This window comes from Cuculus canorus, chromosome 6 (assembly GCF_017976375.1).
Source record: "Cuculus canorus isolate bCucCan1 chromosome 6, bCucCan1.pri, whole genome shotgun sequence".
NCBI lineage: Eukaryota > Metazoa > Chordata > Aves > Cuculiformes > Cuculidae > Cuculus > Cuculus canorus.
In genome coordinates this window covers 39,710,068-39,736,915 of record NC_071406.1, presented here as the reverse complement: position 1 = coordinate 39,736,915, position 26,848 = coordinate 39,710,068, and the positions used below count along the sequence as shown (strand labels likewise).

General features: G+C 47.2%; 1 protein-coding gene across 7 annotated transcripts in view; it reads left to right on the top strand.

Moving 5' to 3' along the window:
- FN1 (fibronectin 1) overlaps positions 1 to 26,741 on the top strand; it is a 62,169-nt gene extending 35,428 nt beyond the window's left edge. The window contains exons 22-47 of one of the 7 annotated variants that reach the window (XM_054069437.1): positions 298 to 466; positions 746 to 832; positions 1,535 to 1,726; positions 4,007 to 4,279; positions 5,330 to 5,512; positions 6,469 to 6,558; positions 7,130 to 7,399; positions 7,784 to 7,900; positions 8,317 to 8,481; positions 9,095 to 9,250; positions 9,926 to 10,039; positions 11,788 to 12,057; positions 14,347 to 14,534; positions 15,615 to 15,702; positions 15,879 to 16,055; positions 16,289 to 16,378; positions 16,591 to 16,770; positions 17,293 to 17,382; positions 18,201 to 18,300; positions 18,436 to 18,667; positions 19,219 to 19,357; positions 21,300 to 21,464; positions 23,175 to 23,300; positions 23,868 to 23,974; positions 24,363 to 24,473; positions 24,860 to 25,725. In XM_054069437.1, coding sequence (XP_053925412.1) covers positions 298 to 466; positions 746 to 832; positions 1,535 to 1,726; positions 4,007 to 4,279; positions 5,330 to 5,512; positions 6,469 to 6,558; positions 7,130 to 7,399; positions 7,784 to 7,900; positions 8,317 to 8,481; positions 9,095 to 9,250; positions 9,926 to 10,039; positions 11,788 to 12,057; positions 14,347 to 14,534; positions 15,615 to 15,702; positions 15,879 to 16,055; positions 16,289 to 16,378; positions 16,591 to 16,770; positions 17,293 to 17,382; positions 18,201 to 18,300; positions 18,436 to 18,667; positions 19,219 to 19,357; positions 21,300 to 21,464; positions 23,175 to 23,300; positions 23,868 to 23,974; positions 24,363 to 24,473; positions 24,860 to 24,934 — 3,954 coding nt within the window. In that variant the 3' untranslated portion in view covers positions 24,935 to 25,725. Of the gene's footprint in view, positions 1 to 297; positions 467 to 745; positions 833 to 1,534; positions 1,727 to 4,006; positions 4,280 to 5,329; positions 5,513 to 6,468; positions 6,559 to 7,129; positions 7,400 to 7,783; positions 7,901 to 8,316; positions 8,482 to 9,094; positions 9,251 to 9,925; positions 10,040 to 11,787; positions 12,058 to 14,346; positions 14,535 to 15,614; positions 15,703 to 15,878; positions 16,056 to 16,288; positions 16,379 to 16,590; positions 16,771 to 17,292; positions 17,383 to 18,200; positions 18,668 to 19,218; positions 19,358 to 21,299; positions 21,465 to 23,174; positions 23,301 to 23,867; positions 23,975 to 24,362; positions 24,474 to 24,859; positions 25,726 to 25,766 lie in introns of those variants that run through there. The other 6 variants (XM_054069435.1, XM_054069436.1, XM_054069434.1 and 3 more) reach the window with 6 other exon arrangements.
- Positions 26,742 to 26,848: the final 107 nt, after the last annotated feature.

The following is a 26,848-nucleotide window of genomic DNA, read 5'->3' as shown; positions in this document are numbered from 1 at the left end:
TCATTGCGATAGGGAGGACAGATTAAACTGGTTCCTGTGAGCTGCAGTGAAGAATAATAGCACAGAGGAAAGAGGTGCAAAAGGCGTGCTGCTTATAGGTCACAGAGGTCAGTGCAAGCATGTCCTCTGGGCTTTGGATCAGGTTCATCTGACACCTAAAACACAATTCACTTGATTAATGATTGGCCTGAAGCGTACAGGCCCATGATATTCATGTTGGATGATAAGTCTGGATGCTGATAGTTACCTGGGATAGGTATTTGAGACTAAAAAGCAAACTTTGCTGCTTCTCTGCAGCTGGGCGTGCGCCCAAGCCAAGGTGGAGAGGCTCCCCGGGAGGTCATCTCCGATTCAGGCAGCATCGTGATATCCGGCCTGACCCCTGGAGTGGAGTACACCTACAGCCTCACAGTGCTGATGGACGGTCAGGAGAGAGAGACTCCCATCGTCAGGAGAGTGACTACACGTATGACACGTTTATGTTTCCATCATTATTCCTTCTTCCACTTGCTTCCCCTCTGCTCCTCATTTGAATGGCTATCTTCTGGGTGTCAGTTCTAGTCTTTTCCTCCAGCTGTAGTCTGGAAGGTGCCTTTCTTTTTGACAGCAGCATTGGCTCATGGAATGCAGGGTCACAGCTTCAGGAGAACATTACTTAGCTAATTCTGAAGGGGGAGAGGGGATGCAGAGGGACTTAGCATGATCCTGGGTGCCAAAGATGACTCATTTGTCTGAACGCTTGCAGCATTGTCTCCACCAACCAACCTGCGCCTGGAGCCCAATCCTGATACCGGAGTCCTGATAGTCTCTTGGGATAGAAGCACAACTCCAGGTAATTATGTGAACTCACTCTGAGCTCAAATCCCCTGTTGTATCAGAATGGTAACATTTTATTCTGCCATGCCTTGCAGTTCATTAGGGAGACTTTGACAGGAGGCTTGATGTTCTCTTGAGTCGTGGAAGGAAAAATGCACGTATTTCTAGATTTATCCAAGGATATAATTCACAGTTACGCTGCCATAGGTTGCCATAGGACTTTTCATGATTTACATTCCATGTAAAATGCTATCTTGGAATATGAATGTGTTTAAATATATCAGCTGTTTTAGGAATTTGAAGGATTTCTTCAAATATCCTTAGTGGCTTAAATAAAGTCCAAGGGGAGGAAAGCAAAATGAACCAAAAAGATTTCTGGCAGTAACAAAAGAGTTCATTTCATTGAGAGTAAACATGGAAGTTCTGAAAGTGCTCAAGATGAACTCTTCTCCAACAGCAGCTTTTGCAAACTCCACTCTCAGTCAATGGATGTAACTTTCCTTGATGTTGTCATGAGGTTTTTGGTTTGACGTCTCAAAGGGAACTGATTCTGCTGTGAGAGGGGCATGGCCTCCTCCTGGGAAGCCCGTTTTGGGGTGCTTGACAAAGCAACCTCTTGCCTGCTGGGCTCAGGGTGACCTAATCACTTCTAAAATATTATGTTTGCTTCAGTTGTTTGTACTGAGACCTGATGTGAGATTACTGGTCTGTGTTTCAGGCATCAGCGGGTACCGAGTGACCACTGCCCCTACCAATGGGCAGCAGGGCTCTACCTTGGAGGAAGTAGTAGGTGCAGATCAGACCACCTGCACCTTTGAAAACCTAAACCCTGGTGTGGAATACAACGTCAGCGTTTACACAGTCAAGGATGACCAGGAGAGCCTCCCCATCTCTGAAACCGTCACACAAGGTAACGAAAGGAGGAGCGGCAGTTTTAGCTACTCAGAGTCAAATTGCCGAGCCCGAGAGCACTACGCTGCAGATATCCTGTTAGTCTGATGGCAGAGGGCTTAGTCTTTTTATTTAGTCTCAAGAAGCAGAATAGTCCTGTACCAACGTGTGACAGAAGAGTTTTTGCACCTATGTGCTTCTCTGCATGGGCAGCCTACGCTGTCTGTCAACAGGGTGGAGGTAGAGAGATGGATCTGTTGTATCAATATGCTGAGCTGGAGAGATTTAACTTGGCCACGCAGTACCTGGAGCGCAGTTGGTGGGAATGGGAAGTAGGTGAAGAGAGGTACAAGTGGGAAGCAAGCACAGGAGAAATTCTGGCAGCTGTAGTGGCAGAAGACCAAGTCAGCACAATGGAGAGGAAAGCCAACATGGAAAGGTGCATCACTTCTGGGACACAACATGGTGTGTGCCACCTCACATGACACGCTGAGATGCCTGCAGAAACTTTGTAGCCACAGTAGCAAAATTAATATGCATCTCCCCAAGTGGTTTCATTTCATTTTCCTTTGTGAGGGCTTTGTTTGTTTGTTTTTTGTTTCTGCTCAGCCCTGAAATGATGCCAGCTACTGTTTGCTTGCTCTTATAACACTGCTTTAAAATTTCTGTGCTTCACTGAAGTGCTGTGTTGTCCCTGGAGTGAACTAATACTGTGATACTGCATAATTAAAGCAGTAACAGCTTTAGCCCTTTACCATCTTGCAGTGGGGGAAAGCTAAGAATGTATGTCTCTGGCTTTTAGCACTCCTTAAAGGTGATATGGTACATGCATTCCATGCGGATAAATGATTTTACAGAAAACTGGCCTTTTTTTGCATCTTTTCTGTAAAAGAAGTCTCTTCCTAGAAGGGCACTAAAATAGGACATAACGACTGTTATTAAAGCCAGTCTTTTACAATATTACTATCCCATAATTCCTTTTCAAGCTAACTTGTAGTTATCCAACAGAGTGGATACAGAGTCCTGCATCTTTGACTCACCTGGTGGTGCCTGATCCTGAGTGAGGAAGAGCATCCATTGGCTCCCACCGATTTCAGGATCACCTTGCTAAAGTGACATAGCCAAATCTTGTGGCTTAAATCAATACCAATCGATTGACTTGAGCAACAGAGGGTTTGGCCGTTGTCAATTAAAGATGCATCTAACACTCCCCACTCCCTGCCCAGTTCTGTTGGTCCTAACTCACAGGAGAATAGCTTTGCTAATAGGAGTAATACTGATAGAGGAAGCAGTCACAGCTGTGCTTGTTTGCCATACAGAAAAATAGGCAGTATCTAGAAGATAGTTAGAGACGATCCTTATTCAGTGGCTCGGTTCTAAGTTCTTGAACAATTTAGCCACTAAATCGAGTCAGCCTCTTGGCCACATCTTCTGGGCGTAACCTCTGAATGTGGGGACATTGTCACTCTTACGGTATTCTTGTCATCTAAAGGTCATTTTTAAGCAGTTGCCGTCTTCCCAAGGAAGCGTTTTATTGCTCACTGTTCCGTATCATCTCTTTTTAGCACATAAATCGCAGCAGTTAGTGGTAAGTAGAACTTGAGGGATTCTGGGCCAGATCCTCAAGCTGTTACAGGGATTTGAGACTTTTCCCAAGTAAATAGTTCGGAGAGCGGATGATCTGCCTGAAGCTATGTAATAGTTCCCACCAGCTGAGGGTGTAGGCTGGTTTAGCCCCCTCCTACAGGTTGCTATTTTTATGATCCCGGTGATAAAACTAGACTTCCTCTTTGAACAGGACAGAAATTCTAGAGGGTTAATCAACCGATAATTCAGAGGAGCAGTTTTAATTATACATTAATGGACTTTGAGCTCTTGTTTTCTACCTGCAAAATAAAATTTATGTGCTTTTCTATTTTCCTCAGAAAATGGTGGGTCTTTATGGCTCATTGTTGCTCAAAGTAAGTTTGTTGCCAGTTAAAAGTGTCTCTTGTAGGCCTTCTTGAAAACTGTATGTTTAAAGCAGAAGTGCGTTGTCGCAGGGGACTGGGGTTTCAGCTCCTGTCTGCCCGGGGAGGCGACTGGAGACTGCACTGCAAGTACAATATAACAAGAGAAAAAAAAACCCACCAAACCCCCCTCATTTTCCCCTAAACACCAAGAGAAATTCTGCATATCACCGCAATTGCTTCTAAAGTTCTGTCGATGTTAATAGTGACGAACACTGCTTTTCTCTCCCTTGTCTTTCTTTTGCCTCTGTATGTCTTTGCCTTTTCCCGTCTGCTCTTTAACTCATTAGAGGTGCCCCAACTCACTGACCTAAGCTTTGTTGACATAACTGACTCGAGCATCGGCCTGAGGTGGACCCCGTTAAATGCCTCCACCATTATTGGTTACCGCATCACAGTAGTTGCGGCAGGAGAAAGTGTCCCTATTTTTGAAGATTTTGTGGACTCCTCGGTAGGATACTACACAGTCACAGGCTTGGAGCCGGGCGTTGATTACGACATCAGTGTAATCACACTCATTAATGGCGGAGAGAGCGCCCCTACCACTCTGACACAGCAAACGGGTGAATTTTTGAAAAATTCTGTGTTTTATGACGTGGATGGTGTTTCACGCTGTCACTGGCTGTCGCGATGATGGGGCTTTGTCCAAAGAGCAATCGAGCTGCTCACTGCAGGGATGCCGGAGCCACTGCGCCCCTCGTTGTAAACATCAGCTGCGGGTGGATGCGCGCTGCTCAGTCTCCTAATTTGAGGCATTTTAACACTGTGAATGGCTGCATACTTGCCAGCCTCTTTCACCTTCTGCTATTCAAATTTCCAGGATCCAGTTGGAATCAAAAGCCTGAAAGATGAGCTCGACATTCAGCAGGCATTTAAACTGTGGTTCTCCAAAATAAAAGTGCCAAAAGGCGGAGCGGCTTGGCAGATGCCCTTCAGCCTTGGCAGCTCTTTGAGCTCCCAGCAGTCTGTTTCGGTGGTGGCCCCTCTCTTTCCACAATGCCCCAAGGGATGCGGATGGAAGGTCGCTCCCTGCGTACACGCCACTGGCAGCCGTGCCACACCGTCAAGGGTCTCTGTAGTGCATGAGCAGAAGACGAGCTGGAAACTGGTTCTTGCATGAAATCCTATTGTGTTTGAAAATCCTGAGGCTGTAAATCCTTCGACAAGAGTAGAAGTAGAGTCATAGGAAATTAGTGACATACCCTCTCCTCTCCTGTATATGCATGTATGAATTTTAGATGAGATTACTTTTCCATCTGTAGGCTGCTGTACGGCAACTTTAAACCTCTCTTGGCTCCACATCCGTAATAGGAAATCCAACTGCAAGGAGCACCTTACTGAAACTAGCTACCTTGTTTTCAAATTAGCCCCACAGGGTTTATTTAAAGTGCTGGGAATTGCCAAGAGGTTAAAGGAGCCTGACGGTAGCGCAGACATATTTTTCTCTTAACTATGGTAGAACTGAATGTAGTTTAGAAGTCTTGTTTGCATGGGTCTGACACGGTGGTCCATTATGCATGAGATACTTTCTCTGGTTATCCCTTGAGCGTAGCTCTTCATTGGTTTTCATGAATCGGGGAACTAAGAAGGCTTATATATTCTTTGCTGTGTAGCTGTGCCTCCTCCCACTGATCTCCGCTTCACTAATGTGGGGCCTGATACCATGAGAGTGACTTGGACTGCACCAACTTCCATTGTGCTGAGCAGTTTCTTGGTGCGCTACTCACCTGTGAAGAAGGACGAAGATGTTGCAGAGCTGACAATTTCACCCTCGGACAACATGGTGATCTTAACAAGTAAGTGGGTCACCTACGTAAGTCAAACAAATCCAATATATCCCTTATATATGGCAAAACAAAAACTGCTTACTGTAAGTGCAATGGGCCCAATTCTCTGGTGATTTAAACTGATGTCGAAGAAGCCTTATACAAACTCACACTCGGTGTGGTTTGGCCACTTGCTTTATCCAAGTTACAGTCAAACCACAGGGAAGTTTTTCCCGTCAATCCAAGGACAGTGATGAATCAGACTATGGGGCAATTGCTTTGCTGTCTGGTTAGGTATTAAGAGTAAATACATATTACTCGCCTGGTTTGCCAAAAAGGTCAAGGACTTGCAGTGCGGAGGTTCGGGGAGAGGATCAGAATGTGCAAAAGTTCATTGCTCCTCTGGCTTTGTATGCTCAGGACCAGAAAATAAATAGTGGTTGGAACCTTACAGGACATGACAGCAACACGTATTAGTTTTCCAAATGCTGACATTAATTCTTGCTGGTGCAAAAGCTGTGTTATATTTGAAAGTCTTTTATTCATCCTGGAATCAGGTTGGTTGAGTGAAAAACAATACCTGCTTTCAGAGTAAAAGACTGGATCTGGAGCTTATCTGAGTCAGAATAGCTGTGTTGGAAATCCTTGGCCCTATTCTAGATCATATCAGCTGAAGTTTTGCCCAATCCGTAACTAAACTACTAGGTAACTAGAAATGACCTTGCAGAAAACAAATTGCTTCTAGCCAGTCTCCACAAACTAATGAAGTGATGATACAGGATGCCACACTCCTTCAGGCTTAAACATTGTGAGCAACCATAATGCCACAAAAAGAACTGATTTAAATTTTTCACTGGCCTGGAGGCTCAGATCTTTCATCAAGCAAAACCTGACTTCCTTGCCTAAGAAACATGATTAAAATTGTGTAGGCTGAGTGACTTCTAGCTATTCGTAAATGTCTAAATTCTTGTACTTAATCTCCACAGATCTGCTTCCTGGCACTGAATATCTGGTGAGAGTCTACAGTGTTTCTGAACAACATGAGAGCGCACCTCTGTCTGGAATCCAGAAAACAGGTACTTGGATGCACTCTGAGACACCTGTGTGATTAATGTCCTCTATTAGGCATTATTAACAGGACTTTGTTGCTCTTTCTTGTGCTTGTGCATTGCCACCTCGTTGATGGGTCATCAGATGGGTCATCTAAAAGCAGTGCAATTGCGCATCTTGGAGAACACCAAGAAATTTTGTGTTTCTTTGTGTCTGAGAGCCAGAACTTCTGTTGTGTTAAATAGAGCCTTGTAGACCTTCCCCCCCAGATGCTAATGTAAAGGCAGTGCCTGCCTGTCAACAAGCCCTGGCAGAGCCTTATCAGTAAATCTTTCTTGATTCTTAACTATGTAACAGAGTTTGCTGGTCACGTGAGTTGTTTTACGCTGTGCTGCGCACTCTTTTCCTGCAGTTGCATTCCAGTGCTTCTTCATCTCCCTTTGATCCCAAACACATTTGTTTAGTTCTATGGCTGAGTAGCATTTGGCTTAGGATCCGGCAGTGTGGTGATACTGAGCGTAAAGAAACATGGCAGCGGTGATGATGACCTACAGGAGTTTGGTTGAGCTCAATCTCTTGTCTCTTTGAAATACCTAGGTCTGGATTCCCCCACCGGCCTTGACTTCTCGGATATAACTGCTAACTCTTTCACTGTCCACTGGGTTGCTCCTCGTGCCACCATTCTGGGCTACAAAATCCGGCATTATCCAGAGCATCGTGTTGGCCGGCCCAAGGAGGACCGCGTGCCGCCCTCACGGAACTCCATCACCCTTACCAACCTGCTTCCAGGCACGGAGTATGTGGTCAGCATCACCGCTATCCATGGCAGGGAGGAAAGCATGCCCTTAGTTGGCCAACAAACAACAGGTAAGCCTTGAGAGAATTCTTGCTAAACGTTGCAGCGAGGATTTTGGGTGCAGTCTAGCAAAGTAGTTGCTGTAAAACCAGACCTTCCCTACCAGCTGGTGAAGCTGCTTATGAGGAAGTGCCTGTGATACTGAGGTAGGGCCTGATTTAGAAAAAGGTAGGAGGACCTTTGCTCCTTTCGGATGTCTTTAGGGTTAGCAGAATTTTCTTATTAAATCTACTCAATGCTGGGTGGTTTCTAAGCAGATACATCACTTGTAGCGATGTATGTGCTGGGCTAAAGCAAAGGCAGATGAGTAGCAGAGGAGCATGCTATGATAGGTGGAATATGTAGTTGATGTACATCAACTGCATTTAAACTCTCTCTCAATTCTGTTTTTCTAGTGTCTGATGTTCCAAGGGACCTGGAAGTCACCCCCACCAGCCCAACCAGCCTTGTGATCTCCTGGGATGCTCCTGCAGTGACAGTCAGATACTACCGGATCACTTACGGTGAAACAGGTGAGGGGAGGCTGCTATGGCCACTCACAGCAACTCTGTTCTGAGGCCTTTGGAAAGCTTCAGCCAATAAGGAAGGTGGGTTTGGACACAGCAGGCAAAAACCTCTTGTATCTCAGATGCTTGCAGAATATTTAGAGAAGATTTGTCAAATATAGGTGTCTTTTCTTTAATAATTTTTTCTCTACCAAAAAGAAATTGTACCTGAAGCACTGCTGTGACTGTAGAGGTGGTTCTGGGTACATGTTTCATTCTCTTCCCTGGGTTGGTCTGAATAAGATGTTGACCCAACAGTCCTTGAATTCTGCAGGGTCCCGTCTTCAGCTTGATGCATAGAGGATTATCCTGGGTTTTGTAACTATTGAAAATGTGTGATTTAGTGATCCGTTCCACTTCTTTTTCAATCCTACCACCCTTAGGTGGCAGCAGCCCTGTGCAGGAGTTCACAGTGCCTGGCACCATGTCTACGGCTACCATCACTGGCCTCAAACCCGGTGTAGACTACACCATCACCGTGTATGCTGTAACTGGCCGCGGAGACAGCCCTGCCAGCAGCAAACCAGTCACAGTCACCTACAAAACAGGTGAGACCTGTTTCCACAAAACAAAAGCTCATCCCCATCCCTCTAAATTTGTATCGCTGATCCCTGGTTTCTTTTAGAAGTCATGGGCTATATTGTAAGGCCATGGTTTTCAGTGGAGCTGTGTGTCGTGGTGCCCAGCATGACCCACAGAAGGGGGTTGTGGACTTAGACTTTTGGAGGAGGGAGACATTGTGAATCCAAATAGGGATACAGGAAATATTTGACTGTTTATTGCAGAGTGGAAATCCTGTTGGGATACCATGGGGCCACTGTTGGCCTAACTCTAGTGCTTCTGGTGCACTGGCATATGATGCAATCCTGACTTTAACTCCAGGACTGTCAACTCACTCCTGATCTTGATAAAGCCTAATCCTGCTCCTACTGTAGCTGCGCATAAAGGCATTTAGTAGCCTTTAAAACAACAAAAACCTTCAACTAACATTAATAATGAGGTCAGTCACCCACATGTCACGGTTAAGGCTTTTTTACACTGAGCTAGCATAAGGGACAAAGAACAAGAAATGGAACAGCAGACTAAAATACAGCTAAGAGGCAACAGTGGGGGGAAGGTTTCTGGTACCAACATACTCAGAAAAAACTCTTTGCTCCCCAGAAATAGACACACCATCCCAGATGCAAGTTACCGACGTCCAGGACAACAGTATCAGCATCAGATGGCTCCCTTCAACATCCCCAGTCACAGGATATCGGGTGACAGCTGTCCCCAAGAAAGGACACGGGCCCACAAAAACTAAAAATGTCCCTGCAGGTAAGACAACGTGACATCCTTCATCAGATCTGTAAGGAATGCAAGACGTGTCCGCTGGAATCGACACCAGCAGGCACCAGGCATATGCTTGAAGACAGGCTTTCTCCTGCTTGTACCTTTTTGCCGCCAGGAGAACCTAGGGCACATTTTTGCCCTGAAAGCTTCACATTTCTTTGACAGGTCCGTGCTGCAAAGGTTTGCCCTTAGCAACCTCGGTGTTTCTGAAAGGCACCTGCATTTCAAAGAAATGCCATTGGATTTTCTAGCATCCAGCAAAACTCCTTCTGGAATCCTTTGAAGGTCACGTGATGTGACCCTTGGCCGTAGCCCTCGGGGGTGAGATTAGCACTCAGACATGCTTGTGATGCAGTTGAGTTAATGGTCAGTCTCATCCCAGAAAGTGATGAAAGCTGGTCTTCTCTTGCTTTGTTTATTCCTACTGTGCTCACCTGCCCTTTTAGCTGTGGGGCCTTCGAGCGGTACAAATTGCAGATGCCTTGTTGTGCACTGCCAGAGAGGCACAGCGCAAGCAAAAGGCAAACTTGATATGTCAAACCTGCTTCATTTTAACGTTTATTCATGATATGGCTTATGCAGGCCCTTCATTTGAGGCTACTTAGAGGCCTGTTCTCTGCAGCTTTGTGCAGAAGGACTGATGTTGTTCTTTCCTGCCAGATCAAACGCAAGTCACTATTGAAGGTCTGCAGCCCACAGTTGAGTATGTGGTCAGTGTCTACGCTCAGAATCAGAACGGAGAGAGCCTCCCCTTGGTTGAGACAGCCGTCACCAGTATGTATTACACTTTACGGTAACATAATGGATGTTATCTCTTGACATCTGTATCTACCATGCAGTGACACGTTCCCAGGTGGCAGGGACCTGGTCTGCAGGAGAATGCCATGTGCTCTGCCCTATGAGAAGTACTGTGCACCTAAACTGCAGATGCTGGCAAAATGCGGTCCCTTTCCCTCAAACACTGGCAAAAATGCGATTCGCCGCTCCCTCAAAATGCCGCGCTTCTGATTTTCTTTCACTAAAGCCACAAAATCTTTTGGGGTTTTGTTTGCCATCAGCCAATCAGTGGAAAAAAATGGGCAAAGATTTCCTTCCTCTCTGGAGGTCGGTGGCAAAGGTGGTTGCTGTTAAGGGGCTGAGCTTGGGATCACTTGCCTTGTGCATGATCTTAAAAGTCTTTTCTGACCTAAATGATTCTGTGATGTATAAAGAACTTGGGATGAAGCACTGCAAAAGAAAGGAGAGCGCAGGCCTCAAATTGCTCTCTCTGCCAGTACAAAATAGCTGCTCTGGACACAAAGAGGAGGCAAAAGGGAACGTGCAACTCGGAGGGATCTTTCTGATGTAAAGTGCTTTCAGGGACACCTCTGGAGTAGAGATTTGCCTGCACATTGTTCCCTTGCTCAGGCTTGCATTCAAAACCACAGCTCAGCCCCAAACACTTATAAGATTGTTCTAAAGACAACAGGAGCTTCTCTGAAGCTTTGCAGAGATAGGAAGAGTCCACATCAATTTCAAGCTGACAAATTCCTGGGCAAAAATCACCTTTGCCAACTAGAAAATATAGAAAATTCAGAACTAATAGAACATGGCAAATAATAAGGTTGAAATCTTATAGAAAAGCATAATTTGGATCCAATATGAAACTGATATGCCAGATCCTCCTGTTTTGTGTCAGAAATGGGTACAGCTCTGTGGTAGCCCCACTAGATTCTGCAGAGCAAGGCTCACTGACCTTGCTGGCTAGCACCGAGCTCCCACCTTGCTAGGAAAATCAGATTAATTGGTCTGATTAGGAAGCGTGCGTATCACCCAGTAGCACCAGTGAACATGCCCTGTGTGCTCAGTACAAAGCTGAAAAGTTTGTTTCTAACTAAATTTAAAATATAGTATACTGTTTCTAACTAAATTTAAAATATAGTATACCAAGTAATTTGCTTTCTTGATAAGTGTGTTGATTGGATATTAATTTATGAAAGAAAACAGCGGGACTGATTCTCCTTGGACTGGCATTTTGCACAGCAGCTTACAAGGGTAAAAAGCAAATGCTGTGTGAATCCAAACTTTGCGAGTCAAATGGGCTCTCTGGCTGCCTTTAGCACTAGAAACTGGTTACTGGCTCTGGTGGTGGAAATGGGTGTTAAAATTCCCATTTCTTTTTCTCTCTTGACCACTGGAAGGTAGCTTAATGCTGCTGGAGTTGTGTTAAAGAGTTTTAGTGCCAAGGGGACTCCAGTAGAGGCAAGGATTGGTGTCCTGGCTGCTTTCAAGGTGGTAACTCAAGTCCTTTTGGTTTCAACAAAGCCAAGATTGCCTTCCCGCTGCCTGGCACCTGCAAACTCTCAGCCTTACTCTGCACGAGTGTAAGCATGCGTGCAAGGTTCAGTACAGAGGAGAATCAGGACCCCCCACTCCTGCGCAAAACTGAGAACTGCTTTGCATGTAATAGAGATGCTTTTGATTTTCCTCACCCACAACCTGCTTTTTATCACTTAACCTCTACCCGTTAATTTGCCTAACAGACATTGACCGCCCTAAAGGACTAACATTCACTGAGGTGGATGTTGATTCCATCAAAGTTGCTTGGGAAAGCCCGCAGGGGCAAGTCACCGGGTACAAGGTGACCTACTCAAGCCCTGAGGATGGAATCCATGAGCTATTGCCGGCCCCAGGTGGCGAAGAAGACACTGCTGAGCTGCATGGCCTCAGGCCAGGTTCTGAGTACACTATCAATATCGTTGCCATATACGATGACATGGAGAGCCTGCCCCTCACTGGGACCCAGTCCACAGGTACACCTTCAACTACAGCACCCAGCAGGCCATGGCAGTGGTGGCTTCTGCCCTGCTGGGTAAAGCGTGCTTCCATGCGCAACTGGTGCCAGGGAAGCTCCAGGGGCAGCCAAGGGGATGTGATTGCTCTTGAGACTTGGCTGAGTTGGTGCTGGAGAGCTGGCTGCCGGCAGAATCAGCCCACAGTGGAGTCAGCTGGAGCACCTCCCATACGCGGACAGGCTGAGAGAGTTGGGATTGTTCAGCTTGGAGAAGAGAAGTCTCCGAGGACACCTTATAGTGACCTTCAAGTACCTGAAAGGGGTGGTACAAGAAAGCTGAGGAGAGGCTTTTTACAAAGGCGCATAGTGATAGGATGCGGAGGAATGGCTTTAAATTGGAGAGGGGAAAATTTAGACTAGACATTAGGAGGAAATTCTTCACAATGAGGATGGTGAGGCCCTGGCCCAGGTTGCCCAGGGAAGTTGTGTCTGCCCCATCCCTGGAAGCGTTCAAGGCCAAATTGGATGGGCCTTGAGCACCCTGATCCAGTGGGAGGTGTCCCTGCCCATGGCAGGGGTTGGAACTGGATGATATTTAAGGTCCCTTCCGACTCAAACCATTCTATGATTCTATGATCCTACATACACATTTGGGAAGGCAGGAAAGATCAGCAGGATCAAAGGAACAGATTCTGGAGAAAAGAAGAGTGTTACCTTATAGCCTCTCTCAGTCCTCAAGTGGATCGGTGATGTCCAGTCCCTAGTCATGGAGCCTGACTGAGCCATGTTCTCACAGCACTGTTGTCTTGTGTTTAGGATGTGGGGCATCTGTGAGCAGAGGCAGTTGCCAACAGAGAGATTAAGGCAGCTTTGACCCCCCCCTGGGGTCCTCCCTGTTGGACAGAGCGAAAGATCAGCATGAAGGGTTAGGAAGTTGCTTAACCCTCAGGTCTCACAGAACCTCCAAATCCCTCACCTGAGGATCGCAGCCCACAACCTGTGCTCACATTACTGCCATGAGATGAGGACATGATCCATTTGGGACAGTCCCTTATGTGCCAGTCTGATCCAACTCCACATTGATTACATTTAACATTCCTTTGTGAAAAAGGAAAAGGAAGCCGGTTGCTTGAGATAAAATTACTTCCAGCAATATGGAATCCATTGCAGAGCTTCCAGCATTACCAGACATGTCTGGTAGCACCTTTGTAATAAAGTTCTTCTGTTCCTTTGTGGGTGAAAAGCTGGCACCAGAATTCCAGGGGTATAAAGAAGACAATAGTTCCTACTGTACAGATTGTGATACTAAACTGAAGCAAAGTGCGTGAGGATTGAAACAGCTGGCTGACTACCTGCCAGAAAAGCAAATATAGTGATTTTTAAAACCCACTCTCTGTGGTTTACCCTTTGTGGGCTGTTCAAAAGTGTATTTGAAGTCATTCAAGACTTCCCATTGACTCTCACGGGCTTTAGATTGAGCTGCGAGACTTGTATTTCCACTCTGTGAAATTGGAACACTTAATAACAACTTGGTTAAAGCAGGTTCTGTGGTAAGGTATATTTTTCTCCTGTTTACAGCCCAAGCATTACCAACAGTAAGGCAAGCAAATGTTTCATTGGATGCTCCTTTTTTACGCACACATTTGTTTTTAAAGATATCCAGTGTGTTAGCTCATGAACAGACTCGCGTGTGAGGAGCCTTATGGCCATCACAGCTCTGCTTTTCCATTGCCTTGCTCTTCATGTAGTAATTTACACTCGTGTGAGTGGCTTCAAAATGCTTCCCCTCTGCGTTTGCAGTATTTTATATCCTCTTCTCAAGTCCTGAGCCTGCTTCCTACTTACTTTTGTAAATCATCAGTCGCGTTCTAGAAATGGGGAGAGATAGACAAGTGAATCAGGACTGAAGTATTACTGTGTGATGAAAAACAGAGGCAGGCAGGAGAATTAAAACTGACCTGCCTGCCAAAGATTTGAGCACATCCCGAAGCCTTCGCCTTATATCACAGCAGGTGCTGTTACTCACCCTTCACCTTATATCACAGCAGGTGTTGTTACTCACCTAACTTCAGGGCTGAAGCATTGAGATCTCCTTGTTCCTGCTGAGAAGTGTTACTGTAGATTCGAGAACCTCCTCCTGAACATGTTGTCCCCTTTCACGGTGCTTCACGCCTGTGTTTGCAGAAGGCACACTGATTTCCTGCCTGTGTATTTCAGCCCTAAACCTGTCCCATGTTCAGGAGAGGTTATTGTTTTATCCAAGACTGTCTTCTTTAAACTAACCATATGCCAATTCGGATTTTTGCAGCAATTCCACCTCCAACAAACCTGAAGTTTACTCAGGTAACTCCCACCAGCCTTACCGTCAACTGGAACGCACCAAACGTTCGTCTCACTGGCTACAGAGTCAGAGTGAACCCCAAAGAAAAGACTGGGCCTATGAAAGAAATCAACCTATCTCCAGACAGCACATCCGCTGTCGTGTCTGGATTAATGGTAAGTCGTTCCTTTGTGTGATGCAGACTGTGTTGTGGGAAGGAGATGTTAGGAGAACTTAAGGCAATTTCACATTCCTGGGTCAGGAACCTCAGCTGGAGTAGATCGTTACAGCTCCTAAGCGTCTGGGACTCTGAAGTCTCACTAGCCATCAGCTATAACTACGCGTTCCCAAAGTTGTTCAGAGGCAAGGAAATGCCCTGCTGAATCTGCATGCTTTCCGCTTCCTCATTTAGTGCAGAGACACTGGATGCCTTAACTGAATGCAAATGACCAGGTTCCCAGTCAACAGTAACCCAGGAAAATGCTTTTACTCGTCTTTCACAAAAGAGGTCAGATGAAGGGAGGTAGCACAGAGGTTTTCACGCTGTGCTGTGGGAGCTCTGGCAGCCCATTTCCTATTTTTAAGGCATCTGCAAAATGTAAGTAAAAAATGCAAGTCTTCCATGAGTAGGTTTAAATTTGCTACGCAGCCATCTTCTCCACTGGAACATTGCAGGAGTTCCTGAACTGGAAAAGGCTGAAAAGTGCTGGTTTTATGGTTTCTGCTATCTTCGAAAGCTGTTTTTAAGGACCTTTAGGAATAATTTTCAAAAATGAGCCTTAAAAAACCTCTAATCTAGGTGGACTCCTGGGCTGAGGCAGGCAAGGATGAAAGACCGTGCTGTAACTTCCATCGTTCTCTCTTTTTCACAGCAAAAGCGCCTCGTCATAGCAAATGGCGTCCATTAACCCCAGGAAAAATAGAATGTAAATTAGTTTTTTTCTGAAGAATCAGCACAGATTCTAAAATGAGAGATGACAAATAAACTTCTACCGGGATTTCCTGTGCTCTGAGCGTGCACATGTGCACCACTCGTGTTATCACTGTTATCAGGATCCACGTCTATTCTTTTGTTACAGCCAGAAATAATTAGAATCATCCCATCAAATCCTGCACTGATTTGAGTTATTTTAAGGTTTCCTACTTCAGTAACTGAGGAGAAAGATATGTGCTCTACCAAACCCTGGATGCGGGCAGGAGTATTGCTCACCGTGCCAGGTCCTTCTCACGAGGTGGTGTAACTTTATCTATTCCAGGTAGCAACCAAGTATGAAGTGAGCGTGTACGCCCTGAAGGACTCTCTGACCAGCCGGCCAGCCCAGGGGGTGGTCACCACACTCGAAAGTAAGTAGTGATCCTCCACAAACAACCGATTAAGTACCGTGCTGGGTGGAGAGATCTTGCTCTGTCTCAAAAGTATGGATCTACACAAAGCTCCAGCAAAGGCCTTCACAGACTCGTAGCTGGTAAGATTCACAATCTCCACAGTACTGACAGGAGACCTTTTCCTTCTGGTGCAGATGTTAGCCCCCCTCGCAGGGCCCGTGTGACAGATGCCACTGAGACAACCATCACCATTACTTGGAGGACCAAGACTGAGACCATCACTGGCTTCCAAGTTGATGCCGTCCCAGCAAGTGGCCAGAGCCCCATTCAGAGAACCATCAGCCCTGATGTTAGGTCTTACACCATCACTGGTAAGCAAGGTGCTTCTGCAGGTGCAGGAGCTTCCAGGGTCATATTTCTGATACGCTGGGTTCTTGTTTTGTAGTTGAGTTTCCTTGATGAGAAATACTTAGAGAAATGAAAGGTGGGAAAAGTTATCTGCGTCATAGAGTAGTTTCCAAGAAGCAGCTGTTGAAAGACATTCTGATGCCCTTTTTAGATGGCTTCCTAGTTAGCTAATATTTATGTTTCAACTTCATTTTAGGCTTGCAACCTGGCACCGACTACAAGATCTACCTTTACACTCTGAACGAGAATGCACGCAGTTCCCCAGTAGTGATCGATGCCTCCACCGGTAATGATCTTGTCTGACTTTTGTGCTCATGCTAACACATGGTAATTTCATATGGTCAGGCAGAAGCTATGTCTGATCAGATATGATACTTGCTATGACTTACAGTAATGTGTTTTGCTCCTGGGTTTCAGAAGGGTGTCAGATGATGCCGTTCACATGAAGAATGCGCTTGCCTTTACTGCATTTGACCTGTTTCCTTTGGTTTTGTCTAGCTATCGATGCTCCTTCTAACCTGCGCGTCCTTACAACCACAAGCAACTCCCTCCTGATTACCTGGCAGCCTCCCCGAGCCAAGATCACGGGCTACATCATCAGATATGAGAAACCTGGCTCACCACCCAAGGAGGTTCTGCCGCGCCCTCGGCCTGGGACCACCGAGGCTACTATTACTGGTACCTGTCTTTGTCTTATTGGGGAGCTCTTCACTTAAAACACCTGCATTTGAAGAGAGAGGGAGAAGGCCTAATTCTAAAATGTGTTGATGGCCAGCTAAGAGGACAACCTTTTGTTCCATTAGTGAGAGACAGCGGTTTTGTAAGCACACACGTCCTACAAACACAATACACCGATCAGATCAGCCATCAGATCTGAGCAATCCACAGGTGTTTATTTCCACTCCCACCACAACCATCATCCATTCAAGGGAAAAAAAGCCCATGACCCCACCAGTCACACATTCTGAAGATTCATTCTGTTTTGTGTCTGCACTCTCTGATCCCAGCAGACACGGTCAGATTTCAAACTGAAGAGCAGGAGGCTAAACGCTGTGCTATCCTGAAAACCTCGGATCCACGTGCTTGTACCCATACTATAGTTGTTCCCACCTCTCCTTCTGCCTTAGATCCCACACTTAGTCATAAAAGAAAAGCAGCTCTTAAGTTTAAGGTTGCATTCTGTCCTTCCTTCCTCCCTAGGTTTGGAACCAGGAACTGAATACATCATCTATATCATTGCTATGAAGAACAATCAAAAGAGCGAACCACTGATTGGCAGGAAAAGGACAGGTAAAACAAGGTTCTGGACTGTTGTGTGCCCAGAGGAGGTGATGTCTTCCACTAGGGGAGTACAATCTTTGGATCGAAAGAGTAATAACGTTATTTAAAACATGCTGTTCACGCCATTCAACCACACTTTTTTGAGCCAAATAGGCTTTGTAAGGAGGTTTTCCTTTCTAGCACACAGGAGGTAAGATTCTGAAGTTACATTAATTACATTTAGCAGCATTTGAGTGCTAAGAACAGAACAACATGCTTGGTACTTGATTCTTGCCTGGGTATCTGATCATGAAATGACGGTTAACACTAGCACAAGGTGGCATCGAAGGCAGAACCCATTCATTTGTTGCCCATTGCGTTTTTCTTACTTTACACCCTCCACGGTGTGAGACTTGAGATACCTGCAGCGAGCAAAAGATCAGTTGTGTATCCAAATGTGATCAAGGAGCTGGTCTCTTACTGCACACCAGTGATTTTTCTTAAAAAATAACCTGTGAATACCTCTTGTATCATCTTGCATCATCTCTTCAATTTGAGCAGTGGTGGCTTCTCCAGTTTGCAGTGTTCAAAACTTGCTCAGCTGTATGAATATTTCATACCAACACACTTCTTATGCACACGCCCATATATTTATATAGCATATAAATATATAGAGAGATAGAGATTACCCTCACAATCACAATGAGGTCATAAAAAGTGTGTTGCATCTTGATAACTGCTAATCTTTGGGGCTCAGAGCGGTGTACAGCATCCAATCTAGCTGTTTCATTTACCGTTGTTAATTTGCCACGCTTTGCTTTAAGGCTTCTAACCTTTCTTTGGCTTAGATGAGCTTCCCACGTTGATTACCAGACCGCACCCCAACCAACCCGACATTCTCGACGTGCCTTCCATTGACGAGGGGACCCCTTACCTCACCAACAATAGGTATGACAATGGAAATGGTATCCAACTTCCAGGCACCTCTGGGCACCCCCAGTCAATTGAACACCAGGGTCAACAAGTCTTCTTTGAGGAGCATGGCTACAGGCGGCCTGTACCCACTACAGCAACTCCCCTTAGGCCAGGGTCAAGGCGGCAACCACCCAATGTAGATGAAGCAATCGAAATCCCCGGATACCAAGTGCCTATCACAGTTGAACCTTTGTACCCGCACTCCCGTGGGCCCAGGCGCAACGACACCAGAGGTCAAGAAGCTCTTTCTCATACAACCATTTCCTGGAGGCCGTTGCTGGAGAGCTCCGAATACATCATCTCATGTCAGCCAGTCAGCCAGGATGAAGATACTCTGCAGGTAATGGAACTGTCCTAGCACGGGAATGGGTTTGGGCTCCCCTGTGGCTGTCTCCTGGGAGTTCGGTCCTTCACTGGGTTGAGGGGTGACAGAGTTGGCTTAAAGACTCCCTTGAAGAGGGATCAGGATAAATGCCTCCCTTCCTCTCCTTCATGGAGACAGCAAAGGATAAAACTGCTAAAACAGAGAGTGCTTGAAATGCTGTCGGTATCAACCTTTGACGTGGGAAGAGGGCAGCTGGGAGACAATCAGGAGGTTTGAACATGGAGTTGCTGCTTCTCCAAGCCAAAGGCTTCCTTAGCCCTTCTTCTTTCTGTTTCTTGGTTTCTGTTTCCCTGAAACGATGATAACGACTTATCCCTCATGAACCAGAGTCCAGAGCAGTCAAGTTTAACTTGGTATTGTTTGAAGGTTCTCAGAATGTCTACAGGGAATAAGCTGGTTCCATTATGGTGTAGAGCATAGCACCCTCTCTTTCCTATGAGTGGGGTGGCATCCATGGAGTAGTTACTCTTCCCTTTCTGGTGACCTGGCATTGTCTCTCGTTGTAGTTCAGGGTTCCCGGAACTTCCTCCAGTGCTACGCTCACTGGGCTCACAAGAGGGGCCACCTACAACATCATAGTAGAAGCCCTGAAAGATCACCGGAGACAAAAGGTGCTGGAGGAGGTGGTCACGGTTGGCAATACCGGTAAGCAGAAGCTTTATGGAGTCTAAGTGAATGTGTGAAGCTGTTCCTGCCTCATTTCCCTTACTTGAGAGAACCTACCTGGTGCCCAGGCTTGAGAATAACTCGGAAAGAAAACTTCTGACAAGGAGAGTTCATAGCAGGGCACTAGAACAAGTGATTTATGAAGTTCATTGATTTTTGGGTAACTGACACACTGATGGTGTGACTAGAGCTGTTCTGATGTGTTGTTTAATCATGAAGAGTGTACTTAAAAGGCTCCACACACTCCTGTAGGGTCAGTGTGCAAGAGGCCAAGGGATCTAGTACTTGAACTCCTCTCAAAGGAAGTGAGGGATCACGCTGGTGTTGCAGGTTCCTGCCCAGCAGTGAGGAGCTGCTGTCGCAGTAACGCCTCATGTTTATGGGATGGAGCCGGTGGCCACCTCCACCGCTCTGCCAGGCGTTTGTCACTGCTGTGTTGGCTACGCAGCAGTATTGCTAGATCATCCTGAAGGTCCAGCAGCAGGGCAGGCTGCTTGCGGAGATGCTGATGCAGCACTGGGGAGCCGCGTGACCAACCACAAGTACTTGTGGTCAGAGACAGCGCTTGCCACAATGTGAAAGCTCAGCCCACATACACCCTGTGGTACCAGGCTTGGCTTTTCCCAGCATAGAGGTCCAGCCAACAACTCTGTCTCCGTCCTTCTCCTCCCGTGTATATTTTGAGGCCAAAAAAACAGAGCAGGATGGGAGAAGAGGAAATGAAACGGTGGGAGTTAAAGAATCCCAAGCACAAATACAGGCGGGTTGGAGAATGGATTGAGAGCAGCCCTAAGGAGAAAGACTTGGAGGTGCTGCTGGATGAGCAGCTCAGCATGAGCCGGCAATGTGTCCTCGCAGTGCAGAAAGCCAACCGTGTCCTGGGCTGCATCCAATGCAGTGAGATCAGGGCGAGGGAGGGGATTCTGCCCCTCTGCTCTGCTCTGGTGAGAACATGCCTGGAGCCCTGAGTTCAGTTATGGAGTTCTCAGCACAGGAAGGACATGGATCTCTTGGATCCGGGGAGACCTTAGAGCAGCTTCCAGTGTTGAAAGGGGCTCCAGGAAAGCTGGGATGGGCTCTTGATCAAAGCGTGCAGGGATAGGATGAAGAATAATGGTTTTCAACTGAAAGAGGGGAAACTGAGATGAGATCTTAGGCAGAAATGTTTTCCTGTGAGGGTGGTGAGGCCCTGGCCCAGGTTGCCCAGGGAAGTCATGGATGTCCATCCCTGGAGGTGTTCAAGGCCAGGTTGGATGGGGCTTTGGGCAAACTGATCCCATGGAAGGTGTCCCTGCCCATGGCAGGGGCTGGAACTGGATGGGCTTTGAGGTCCCTTCCAACTCAAACCATTCTATCGTTCTATGATTTACGTTGTCCACCCAGCAGACCTCTCCATGCATTACTGCCCCACCTTCCAGAGAAAATAAGGCTGTTTCTCCCCTTCCAGCACCCCAGCTGCCTCCTGTCTGTCTACTGTGGTTGTAAACTGCCCACTTTTCAATCCAAGCACATGCCTAACGTGGAAACTTGTGTACAGCATGATGGCAGTAAGGTCTGGTCTCCATCTTCCACCACCATGAGCTGGAGTTTGAAGCGCCCCAGAAAAGTTACACACACAGCTGCCAACCTCCTGCTGTTCCCCAGCGTCGCACAACACGTTTCTCTGGGCTCAGCCGGGTGGTTGCTCTCCAGCAGCAAATGCAAAAACTCACACTTGCTCGACACTTGGCAAATCAAACTGGAAAGTAAATCAATGGGAGCCTGGACTGCTGACAGAACCATCAAGCGTGTGCCCATGGGGCAGCTCCGTTAATGCTGGGATATTGCAAGAAGGAAAAGAAAGCACGTATTCAAAATCATTGTGTCTTTCAGGAGTTGCAATTGCTGTGTGTGACGCCTGTTTCTCTTTCTTTCATTCCAGTGTCTGAAGGACTGAACCAGCCAGCGGATGACACCTGCTTTGATACTTACACCGGCTCCTTCTATTCCATCGGCGAGGAATGGGAGCGGCTATCAGAAACTGGCTTTAAACTCTGGTGCCAGTGTTTAGGCTTTGGCAGCGGGCATTTCAGATGCGATTCTTCTAGTGAGTAGCTTGCTTCTGGCCAGCCCTGTCTCTGAGCACTAACAGCATGTTTGACAGAACCAAACTGATCCAAACATGATGCAAACAAACGGAGGCTCTTAAGTTTTTAAACCAAACCAGCTTTTTGCATCATGAGAAGTGATGGAAAACTTTGGTTTCCTCTGAGCTGTGCAGCTTATCGAAGTGTGCCATCCATGGCATCAGCAATAATCGATGTTGGATTGATACGTAATGATGTCTTCACTGAAGTTTAAATGATTGTTTGATATTCCTTAACCTTGCCAGGCATATCTGGGTAATGTGTGACAGGCGAGATGCCTAAGTGACAGCACCTGAGTAGCCATCTAAGACGGCTTTGAGTATTAAATCATAGTTGAATTTTCATCTAATTATCCCCATTGTTACACTGGGCCTGATGAGGGAACTTGGGATGATCAGCTCTCGTGAGACGCCCACCTGGAGTGTTGTGTCCAGTTCTGGAATCCCCAACATAACAAGGCAATGGAACTGTTGGGACGGGTCCAGAGGAGGCCACGGAGATGATCTGAGGGCTGGAGCACCTCTGCTGTGAGGACAGGCTGAAAGAGTTGTGGTTCAGCCTGGAGAAGAAAAGGTTCCGAAGAGACCTTAGAGCAGCTTCCAGTATTGAAAGGGGGCTCCAGGAAAGCTCGGGAGGGGCTTTTTATCAGGAGGGCAGGGACGGGATGAGGGGGTATGGCTTTATAAAAGGGAAGATTTAGATTAGGCATTAGGAAGAAATTCTTCATGATGCAGGTGGAGAGGCCCTGGCCCAGGTTGTCCAGGGAAGTTGTGGTTGCTCCACCCCTGGAGGCGTTCAAGGCTGGGTTGGATGAGGCTTTGAGCAACCTGATCCAGTAGGAAGTGTCCCTGCCGGTGTCTGGGGGTGGAACTGGATGGGCTTTAAGGTCCTTTCCAACCCAAACCATTCTTTATTTTCAGTGGGCATTGCAGCTATACCAACTCTGGTTTGCCTTGTAGACGGCCTTCACAAAGCGCCCCGAGGAACCCGTTTCTGATTTTGTGGGCTGCTTCCGGAGCTCTGTCGAGCAGGCAGCCCCTCTGCCAGGGCACTAAATTTTATTCTTTGCAGGACTGTGGCTTACATGGAACAAAGGTCTGTGATCGAGTGGTTTAACACAACGAAATCCAACTGATATAAATTGTGCTTTTAAGTTGTGGAGTGAGATGAGCAAAGAGGGAATTCCTGCCATTTGCAGAGACTTGGGAGTGACTGTGGGGAAGATGTTTGTGTTACGGGATTACTATTTCTCTTCCACCATTTGATGTGCATGCCTTACCTGTTGTGTTTTGTAGCCTCTGTGATAAAATTCCATTGGGCATTTGCTCAAAGAAAGAGCATTTATATTATTTTTCCTTCCCTTCCCACCCCATGTCTGTTAAATTCCCTTTCATTTCTCTTCCTCTCCTATTGGTGAACCCTCCATTCCTCCTCTGCTGTCTTTGTCACATCCTACTTTTTCCCTAAGACCCTACAGCTGTTAAAAGTCCTCAGCAGTTGAAAGCTGCAGGAGCTGAACCCATTTCCTCCTTGGGACTTGAAGGAGCTGAAAAGATTCTTTCTCCTCCCTCTTTGTTGGTTCCTGAGATAACTCCAAGCTGTTCTCCTCCCATTATGTCACGCAGCACATGGGATAACTCCCCCTTCTCTTGTTCCTCTGCCTTCTCCAGAGTGGTGCCATGATAACGGTGTGAACTACAAGATCGGGGAGAAGTGGGACCGGCAAGGGGAGAACGGTCAGATGATGAGCTGCACCTGCCTTGGAAACGGAAAAGGAGAATTCAAGTGTGAACCTCGTAAGTCTCCTTCTGATATTAATTTAATTGAGCTCCCATTCAGGAAGTTTCAGCATCTCCGGGCTGTTCCCAGGGAGGCCCTGCCATGGGGGCAGGCAGAGTATCAGGTCTGATCAAGGTTCTGAAGATTGAATCTGCTCTTACAAGAGCTGAAGGCACAGAACTCCCCCTCCCAAGCTGAAAAAGAAGGAACCCCTCTTCTGTTAGCAAAGATCACAGCGTACCTGCTGTCTGTGTGCCACGCAGGAGGGATGTGTCACTGCCCTAAGGGGTGTGGGTCACCCTCATCAGTAACACAGAACTCTTCTGCAGGGCCTGTCACCTGCAGGTCCTCCAGACTTCACACCACCAGTTAAACTACATTGTTCTTGTCAGGCAAACACCCTCACGTTCTGGTTGTCTGGAGACCTGTAAAAACAACCAATGTTCCTCTGCCAGCCAGCGAGCTTCTGGTCAAACTGAGAGTGTGCACTGGCCAGAGGCTCCTGCTCTGATCACCAAGCTGCTCTGAGAATGCTTAGAGCCACGCAGAGGCCACACAGCTGAGCTCTGCTTGTTCCTCCACAGATGAGACCACGTGCTATGACGATGGGAAGATGTACCAAGTTGGAGAACAGTGGCAGAAGGAGTACTTTGGGGCCATCTGCTCCTGCACCTGTTATGGGGGACAGCAGGTAGGCAGTGGGGCCGGGCACAGCGCACACAGAATCACCGGGTTGGAAAGGACCCACTGGATCATCGAGTCCAACCATTCCTAACACTCCCTAAACCATGTCCCTCAGCACTTCATCCACCCGTTCCTTAAACACCTCCAGGGAAGGCGACTCGACCCCCTCCCTGGGCAGCTGTTCCACTGCCCGATGACTCTTTCTGTGAAGAATTTTTTTCTGTTATCCAACCTGAACCTCCCCTGGCGGAGCTTCAGGCCATTCCCTCTTGTCCTGTCACACACGGGTGTGCCTTGGGAGCGTCCTCGATGGTGTTGGTGGAGCCATACCCACGTGTATCAACACTCTGCCGTCCTCGTGGTCTGATCAGCGCACATGTGTTCTGTTCTCCCAGGGCTGGCGCTGTGACAACTGCCGCAGACCCAGCGTGGAGGTGGCCCCCGAAGGCTCTGCCGGCCATACCTACACACAGTTTACGCAGAGATACCACCAGGCCACGAACACTGTGAGTACCTCTTCTTCCTCTGCCCTCCCTTATCCCACTCTGTGCTGCGGTCGGTGTAGGGTTCGAGGGATTAGAGTAGCGTGCATGATAGCCCCTGGTCCTGCAACCCACCCGTCTACACAGCCTAGAACATACGCTTGAGCTCACGCTTCCACACACGCACTCGGTGCCACGCTCGCGTCTTGTTGAGTAGCGCTGGGCTGCGCCTGCATGCTTGGGCCGAGGCGGTGGTGCATGTGGCCATTTCTTTGTCCTCAGCTGCTCTGTGCTTTGTGCTGAGAAAGCCAAACAGCTACGCGGGCTGGCATCAATTCTCAGCCCAAACCACACCACAAAGTGTCCGTCCTCGCAGGACAGCGCTAACCGATTTCCTTCCCTCCCGACAGAACGTCAACTGCCCCATTGAGTGTTTCATGCCCCTAGATGTACAGGCAGACACACAACATCCACGGGGAAAGTAACATCCAGCAAGACTTCTTGCGGCAATGGCAACAGACAAACCAAAGCATAAATACCTATCTGCCACGATTACCATCCAAACTGGAGCGATGCTAGCAAAACTGCATCTTTGGAGAACGGCCCTCTGCTCGGGAGCCGTTTTCCCAGCTTAAGCTCAACTCACAGCTTCTCCAAGCGCCACTCTTGGAGTGTTTCAGACTTTTCTCACGATCGATAGCGATTGTTTTGGGTTTGTTCAAAGTGCTGAATACCAGTCAGTATTTTTTTCAAATTTCAAGTGGGAAAAAAAAGAAGGGGGAAGGGGGGAAAGATGCTAAATCACAAATTAGTGAGGGATCAAAATACCAAGGGGGAGGGAGGGCGTAGAAATTGAAGGCTCCCATGCCATGCAAAGACCATCGGAGTACACCAATACTGAAGTTCAGCCGTAGGAAAGTCCACCAAACACTTCTGCTTTCACATAAGCATTGCAGCCAGCAATAAGATAGGAACAGCAACTCCCATCACTGTGATATTTAAAATATGCACAGTCCTAACTCTCTCTCAACCATCCTAGTCTTTTTCTAGCTGTACCTTTATATCTCATACTGTTATTTATCAGTTTTGTTCCCCTGACCTTCAAGTGTTTTTATATGGGAATGAAATGTATTGAGGACACTTAGTCTGCAGTTGACAAAGAGGAATTTGGTGTAATTATGATCAGTGATTATTTTTATACTGTAAGTGCCAAAGCTTTACTACTGTGGAAAAGATAAAAAAACAACTCTTTTAATAAAAAGATTTACAAACCAGAGCTGTAGTTTAAGCAATTCTCTTTGCTACCACGGAATCTAGGATGAAGATTATTATTCTGAGCTGGAGTAACATTGCCTTGAAACAAGATGGAACAAGCATCTCACTGAATCGTGAAGTAAACCTCCAGAGAATGTGTGTAGAGCAGTTTGTTAACGGCAGACTGCCGGCCGCACCCCTGCCCCGTAGAGCGCAGAGCCACGCTGAGTATGTATGCTACACCGCAGGAGGCAGGGGCTTGCTTTGTGGGGACAGGAGGAGAGAAAGGCGGGAGGGAAAGGAAAATATTCCCTGCTTTGGACATGAACGGAGGTAGAGATGCTCCTCAGTCGAGCCAGATGCTTAAATACCTCGAATCGTATATGCTGGCAGCGTTTGAGTTGCTAAAATGAGCGGGGCCTTCCACACCCGTGCAGCTGGCTGTGGTCAAAGCTTAATGGTACTGGGATGGAGATGGTGGCTGGGTCCTTGTGACCCTCCCCTGGGGAAGACCCCAGTTCAGCCCTCTCCGCAGCGGAGGATAACTTAGCTGTAAACCCTAAATAAGGGCTGACAGAGGGGCCTTCGCACCCTCCTTCCATCTCCATTGGCAATGCGGTACCTTCAGGTAATCAAATGTAGAGCTGAGGCCGTGTAGGGACTAATGAGCACAGCCTCTGGCATGGAAACCCTTTCCTCACCTCTGGACGACTCGGACTGGAGCGGGACAGCCGCTCTATGCCTGCCTGTGACGGGCAGAGACCACTCTTGAGTCTGCTCTGCTTCTGCCTCGCTGGGCGGGGAGGGACGTAAATGAAATTCTCCTCAATACCTTTATAAAACAAAGCCATTCTTGATCCCCATGAACAAAGTTCGTAGTTAAATCCCTTCAGCTTGCGCTGCTGCTGCTGCAAAACCGTGTGCCAATGCAGAACAGGAACGGTTCCTGTCGTGATTGCTCAGGCCTCGTTCCTCTCTTGGCTACAAACGCACTGTATTGCTCGAAGAAACCGATTTCTCTGGATTGAATAAAACATAGCATGAAAATAGAACCTGGCTCCTTGACATGAGAATTGCACACGGCAGTTGTGCTCACAGATTGCTGTCCGCACAGCTACCAAAACGTTTACAAACAGTAAAGCGAT